Below are 7,538 nucleotides of genomic sequence, written 5' to 3'. Positions count from 1 at the left end.
CCCAATCGAAAATTTTTTTTGTAAGCTTATAAACAATTGTTTTGAAGATCATTCCATTTGTTTTTATTATTCGTTATTATTACGTTCGTATTGATCGTATAACGATCAATGAGTAATTCTAAACATCTAAAAATTTTAATATTACCGAAAGAAAAGGAATGCATCATTTCGATGTAGATAAAGAATTTGTGATATATGCAAATTTGAAAATTTATAACGTATAGTGGCAAAAGCATTTCGATGCGTAAATTGGCGTGCCTGTTCTATTTATTTCTGTCAATGACGACAAAATTATTGAAACTAAAATGCACAATCACGATAGCTTAAATACTATTCAATTGTGTAGATCCTTTTTAATAAATACAATAGAATATATTTTTTAATAAATACAATAGAATATATTTTTTTATTCATTTTATTTATAATAATATAATTATTTTATTTGACAACTTAAACTAAAATATTTATTTTATATTTGTATAAGATAAAAAAGATCTAATTATAAGGAGTCAATAAATACAAATTATAGAACTTAGATTATTAAATAATTGTAAATACGTTAAATAAATATTTTTGTAAAATTATTAGTGCGAAGAGAGAACGTTTTCTTAATAGATCTTTCTGCTTTATCGACAGAGAATGAATATATCTCTTTAAAGATAATTGTTACAACGGACTGAGGTTAATGCAAGCTTTTTTTCTTTATTTTCTTATCAGAATTTTTTTTTTTTTGATATTTATGCATATTAACAAAGTAATTACACATTAATATTTTACATTAGGGTTTATAGTATATAATCCCTAACTACTTTATTCATTTGTACACTATGCTTTTGCAAACAATTTATAGATATATTATAAACTGTGAATATATTACAAAGTTTATACAACTACTATATTTTCTGGGTTGATTCATATTCATTTTTCAGAGATTTATTTAATTCTGAAGTCATTTCTCAAATAATCCTTGGTGTTTATTTAGAGTTAGACCATATATTTTTAAATAATATAAAAGTGGAATGTCGATTGCTATCAGCTGGGTGGTATAGCTTTGGCAGTTTGTCCAAAACCCAAATTAGGTCTTGTACCAAACCATGACATTTTCCATTCCAATGTTTGTTGAAGTAAACGTTCTTCTTCTGGCGAAAAATGTAGTAACGTAGCAACTGCTTTTGTTAAATGAAGAGCCTAAAATATAAAATGTATAATTATTATTAAAATATCTGTTTAATTTTGATTATAAAGTAATACTTACCTCATATTCTCTACTAGTAAGAAATTTAATGAGAACATGTTTTAAATATTTAAAGTTAACATCATCTTTTAAATTGGCATGTTTGGCAGTGACTGTTTTGGATGAACTTGGATTTAAAATAGCAGTGGACGGTTCAGCATCATTATCCAATGATGCAGAAGGAACTCTTAATTCCCGTTGTAGAGTTTTTTTCATATCTGTTAAACGTTGTTGTAAGACTTTGATTGTCTGCAAAATCGAAAAGATATAAAGAAATTTTTCATTTCTCCATTTATATACAAAAGAATATTTCATTTTTTTATAAATTTCATAGACTACCTTTGTTTTCTCATTTAATTGTTCTTCTAAATCCAATAAGCTACTCTTCAGTATTTTTTCATTCCCTTCCATCTTCTCCTTACTACGTTCTATCTCTTCTAATTCTGTGATTCTTTGTTTAGATTTTTTCAATATTGTAATAACCTTTTCTAATTCTTCATTTTGAGATTTAAAACTAACTTCTAAATTTTCTATTTTATTTTGTAATTCGTGGTTTTCAACTTCTTGTAATCTCTGTTCTTGCTTAATAATTTCAATATCTTGGGAAAATTGAGCACTCCTTAGCAACGCAGTATCTTTTTCATTTCTTTCTTTCTCTATGCATTCTTGCAATTTTGCAGTTGTTGTTTTCTCTATCTCTAGACTTTCCTTTAACTGGTTTATTTCTACATGTAAAGAAGAAATGTTTGATTGTACATCTTCATTAGATGATCGTAAATATGTTAATTCTGATGTAGCAGCTAAAAGCTTTGCCATAGTCTCTTCTAATTCTGATTTCAATTGATTGGTTTCATTTGAGGATGTTTCCTAGTAAAAAGGCAAATAAAAATTAAGATGAGAAGAAGTACTATAAATTTTTAGAAATGTATCACAAGAGAATGTATTACTTATTATATGAATATATTTTTTTAAAATATGTAGCTTTTTTTTTTTCTTTTTTTGGAAACATAAGCAAATTAAAAATCAATATAATGTCAAGACAATAAAAATATCTAAATTAATCTAAGCGCAACATATATTGCCTAATTTTTTTTCTTCTTTTACTTATTAAAAAAAGCTTACATTCTCATCCATATTTTTTGTCAATATTTTATTTCTTTAGCATTGTGAAGTTGTATAAAAAATTATATCTGAAAATTTTTATCCGTCAAAAATATTGAGGATGAAAATGTAATTATTCAATACCTGAAATACATATAAAAAATAATGTTTTTACAAAATTACTATATATATTTAATTGGTATGTGTACATTGACATTCATTTGTGGTTGATACAGAAATGGGTTTAAAAGTAAAGCAAAAAAATATACATGAGTAATATTATTTTTTTTTTCTTTATTCCACAAATAAACTATACATAACACATAATTATACATAAAAATATTTTAAATTATTAAGCGATCTAATCGGCATATAGATTAAAATAATGCAAAGAAAGAAAAGAAGGATATAAAAAAGAAAATATTTTTCTTTAGGTGGATAATCAAACAGAAGGTAAATAATTTAAAAGAGACTTTTGTATTAATTATTCGATAGATATTATAATATAACACAACAACTTATTTGAACTCGTGCTTAATCACAGAATTTTTATAATTATTAAATTCTAAACTAAATGATTAATCTTTTTTAGTAATTAGATTTCCATTCCGTCTATTCCTTAAATAAACTCAAACAAATGAAAATATGTGCAATATATACAATCTAGATTCAAAAACAATTTATAGTAATTTATGGTAATTTTCATTTTCAACATGCTTGTTTGAAAAACCAGTTTGTTTTTAACATGCTTATAATAGGAACAAAGTAAAAATCTATTAGTAAATGAAGATATGTGTAAGAAGTAAATACTAAGTATATGTGCGTTAAGCATCAAGCATTTTTAACATGCAATAATAAATATAAAAAGTGTTTATCATTCATAATTTACAAAAAATCTATTAATAAAATTTTAGTGTTTATAGTATAATTGCATAAGCATTCAAAATATAAAAAGAAGTTGTAATGTTATGTAGATATAATTAGCAATTTTATATATCTGAAAATAATTATTATACATATTTGTTATAGATGTCTTTAATATTATGGAATAATAAAATAAAACTGTGTTGTGTGTGTGTAGAATGAGAAATATGAAAATTTTTGAATAATTAAAAAAATGCAAAAGCAAAAAGTGTGATGATCTGTTTACTGTAAGGTGTAGGTAATGAAAGTCTTTTCTTCTTCCAGTTTATATACTAAAATGTCTTTCTGGAAGTAAACTAGATTGATCATGCAGCATCACTACATATCGCGGTAACTCACGATTTGCCGCTTAAATTCTTCAACCTCGTCATCGACGCTGGCCCGGAGCTCTTTTAGTTCCGTGGCCATTTCGTCGATGTCCTCGGCCATGCGCAAAAGCTTGGCGTCTTTCGTCGCCATAACAACATTGTTCACCTCTATTTCAGCTTCTAGTTGTTTAATCCTCTGCTTCAATTTTTCTTTCTCTTCTTCTACACGTCTTCTTTCTAGTCCTTCTTCTCCTGCTTGCCTACTGAGCCTTCCAACTTGTGTTTCCAAACTTGAAATTTTTCCAGACCAACTAGTTTTTATATCAGAGAGATGAAGGTGAGCTTCCTCTAATTTTCTCTCTAAAAGAGTTCGCTCTCTCATAAGATCAGCTACTCGTTCATCGTTTGTCATTTGATCATTTGTATCCGAAGCACCTCTTTGTTCCAATACAAAAACTTTATCCTTCAGATGACGGACTTCTTCTTCTGTTTGTGCTAGTTGACATGATAACTGAGCTCTTTCACGTTGCGTTGAATGGCGCAGTGTTTCCATTTCATCCTGAAAATAAAAATATAATCACTATTTTTTTTTATATTTTACAAATAAATCTTTTTTTTTTTTTTTTCAAGCTTTTTTTTACAAATCTTACCTAAGCGCAGATGATAATTATATTTGGCAAAGATAAAAATATTAATTCCCATAACAGTTTATTGCCAGCCCATAGAAAATGTATTGGAATGACAATACATTAAAAGTGCATAAAATAAGAACATAAATCATGAATACAAAAAGCTTGCGATAAAAAGTAAAAAGTTCGTGTATAGGCTATTTAGTAACAATACATTAATTATATTTAATTTCACAGATTGATCTTTATATTACAATGAGAAGAAATTCCAATAAAATACCGCATTACCAAAGATACGTATTTGAAAATTAAAGCATTATATAATTGTACAGTAGATTTGTAATCAGATATATATATATATATATTCATATAAAATTGTGTGTTAAATACAGATACATAGATTAAAGTTAGGTTAATAAGGAATAAAATTTGCAATATTGCTATAGAGCAGTACAGCAGCAAGGCTATGAAAACGTACCTCTAGTGTCAGCAGTAGCGGCAGCAAATTAGCAGCAATTACTGCCTACCCTGATCTCCCATTTTTTCATTTATTAAGATATTTTCCGATCTTCATGCATATGTTGTTTTCACAAAATTATTGCTATCACAATGTTCTTGATATATCACAATTCAAAATAAAAACAACAAATATTTTTAAAGTATAAAACACATTCACATATATCATCAAAATACATTTTCAAACAAAGAGGTCAACCCTCTGATGGAAATAGAATGATTACGGAACATATGAAATGTTCTCTAAATAAATGCAATTCATAATTAATTAACATGAATCTTAAATAAGTATATATAATACAACATATTTTATATAAAAAAAGTAGATATAAAAATATAATAGTATAATAAATGTGCAGAGTGTGAAGAATAGCAAAATATGGCAAACAAGCAGCAATATAAAATTTATTAAAATGTAAACACTTAAAAAAGATAATTTGAAATAATATAAAAAAATGAAAAAAAAAAACATGCTGGTAAACAATAATAATTGTTTTATATTTTGATGAAAAAAAAAAAAAAAGAAAAAAAAGCGTTTTTATAAGATAAAAACATTTCATCAAATTACAATCTATATATTTGTATGGATATATCATCACTAAATACATTGCTAGTATATTTAATGATATAAACAAAAACTTTCTTGCCTTATTATATATAGAAAAATATACATGAATAGTCTACATAAATTTTAATATGTATATTACTTTTAAATCACTTAATTCATAAACAACTCTTTTCCTTTAATTATGTATTTATTAATAAAATAAATATACAATTAGTATATTTTTATGAAATATGTTTTTTCTATTATATGCATTGTTCTAATTGTATGTGAGAAAAACCAGTACGAAATCAGTACGAAAACACACATTAAGAAATATAGTATACAAAAATTAATATCTTATATTTTAAAATATTCTTTACTTAAAAAATAGTAGAACATGTACTCACCTGTACATTATTTAATTCATCTTCGTATCGTCTAAGACGGGAAACTTCAGATTTTAGGCTTTCAATTTCTGCTAAGGCAACTTTTAAATGCTGTGATTTTTCTTCCACTTCTTGTTCTTTTGATAGAAGCTGAAGTAATATCAATTGTTAAATAATTACTATATTTTTTATTGTGTTTACAATTAAATAAAAAAATAATAGAAAATAAATTTGTGTAGTATAATACTCACAAGATGTTTGATCTTAGCCATTTCTTGCGTTTGAAAACTTTCTAGTTGTTCTGCATCTTCTTGAAAGTTATATAATTTTTTTTTATATTCTAAAAGACATTTTAAATAATATATAAATAAAGTTTAGTTTCTTTAATAGTTATTTAAAATGAATATTTATATATTACATAATCTTTTCTACAAAACTAGATTTATATTTTTATTAAATATTAACCTTCTGCATCTTTAAGTGCCAACTCTAATGATCTCTTTGAACTTTCTGTAGTTTGTAATTCCGTTTCTAATTTGATTTTTTCTTTTTCTTGCTTCTCTGCTACTTTCTTCCATTCTTTTTCTTTTTCGGTAAACTTAATCTTCCATTCTTCATTGATTTTATCTATTTTCTTTTGTAACTCCATTTCCTTTTTGGTTATCAATTTTTGCCATTCTTCCTCTTGATTTTCAAGATTTTTAATATCTTTTAAGTGTATACTATCATTAAGTTTCAGAGCAAAATTATTTTCTTGTTTCATTGATATTGGCGACGAAGAAGAAGCTACATGTTCTTCACGAGATCCATCCAATGAAGTTTGAGACTCACTAATACTACTAGTAGATCCTGTCTATAAAAAAAAAAAAAATAAATTTTCTATATATTTTATAATAAAATAATTTATTTAATAAGAAAAGTGGGACAATACACAGAAATCTTATACTTAGTAAGTATTATTTTGGGTATGAATACCTGTGAAATATGTCTAGAACTTATACTGCGGATATTTGCAGCGTTTCGAACTACAGTTGATACATCGCTACCAATTTCTTCACGTATTTTATTCTTCAAACTCGCAAACATGATGTATTAACCTAAACACTACACGGAACTAACAGATAACACTTGTAAACGTCAAAGTCAACGTCACATAGACAGTCAATTTATATGTTCAAAAAACTTTTATATTAAAAACATCAAGTTAGTAATGTTGTTTGAAAACAGTTCATTTTTTTTACATATCGTTGTTAATTAATATTAATGCATCATCATTAAAGTAAAGATTTTTATAAGTGACACACATAAGATCGGCTAAATCCGACATTACACATTATCATGCCACCATTTATTAATCAACCAGTAGCGACACTCGAAGATACTTCGATAGTGATTGTTCAGATGACTATCCATTTAGCGCCATTTTGTGTAATAACGCGGCTTTAGTTCGAATGTTTAAATTTCTAGCCGAAAATTAACAAATGACAATCATTTTTACTCAAATATATTTTTATAATTGTTCAGTATTAAGATAGTATATATATTAAATGAAAATAAAAAAGTTTCTCTTTAACTTTTCAATTTTTCGTTACATATGCTTATAAGTTTATAAAAATACAATGTAATGCGTATTATCGTCCATTTTTTTTTTATGACTATTTAAATATTAGCACAGGTGGTGCAACATTCAATAAATATAAGTGACCTTTATGATTATGTCATATAGTATGACAATAATAGACGATTTTTAATTGTGAAATCAAAAATCAAAATGACCAAATAATATTTTATTGCATATTGTAATAAAATCAATTGATCATATATTTTACGTAGTCAATCGTTTAGAGCACACATTAGCATTAGGACAGTTTGTAATAATGTGAAAATTTTATT

The 7,538-nt window shown here is 25.5% G+C and overlaps 1 protein-coding gene across 2 annotated transcripts; it reads right to left on the bottom strand.

Moving 5' to 3' along the window:
- Positions 1 to 563: 563 nt before the first annotated feature.
- LOC118449242 (golgin subfamily A member 1) lies at positions 564 to 7,199 on the bottom strand. Of its 2 annotated transcripts, none has more exons than XM_085660702.1 (8): positions 6,621 to 7,199; positions 6,111 to 6,498; positions 5,897 to 5,985; positions 5,667 to 5,795; positions 3,599 to 4,126; positions 1,574 to 2,101; positions 1,256 to 1,483; positions 564 to 1,188 (listed from the first exon to the last, which is right to left on the bottom strand). In XM_085660702.1, the coding sequence occupies exons 1-8, from the start codon at positions 6,729 to 6,731 to the stop codon at positions 1,033 to 1,035; spliced, it is 2,157 nt and encodes a 718-aa protein (XP_085516828.1). In that variant the 5' UTR covers positions 6,732 to 7,199; the 3' UTR covers positions 564 to 1,032. The 2 variants fall into 2 exon arrangements, with proteins under 2 accessions (XP_085516828.1, XP_035739500.2); XM_035883607.2 differs by having other exon boundaries at positions 565 to 1,188; positions 3,734 to 4,126; positions 6,621 to 7,197.
- Positions 7,200 to 7,538: the final 339 nt, after the last annotated feature.

Source organism: Vespa mandarinia, chromosome 12, assembly GCF_050613455.1.
Source record: "Vespa mandarinia isolate Hongniang chromosome 12, ASM5061345v1, whole genome shotgun sequence".
NCBI lineage: Eukaryota > Metazoa > Arthropoda > Insecta > Hymenoptera > Vespidae > Vespa > Vespa mandarinia.
The sequence above is the reverse complement of the archived record's forward strand: the minus strand, read 5'-3'. Positions and strand labels throughout refer to the sequence as shown.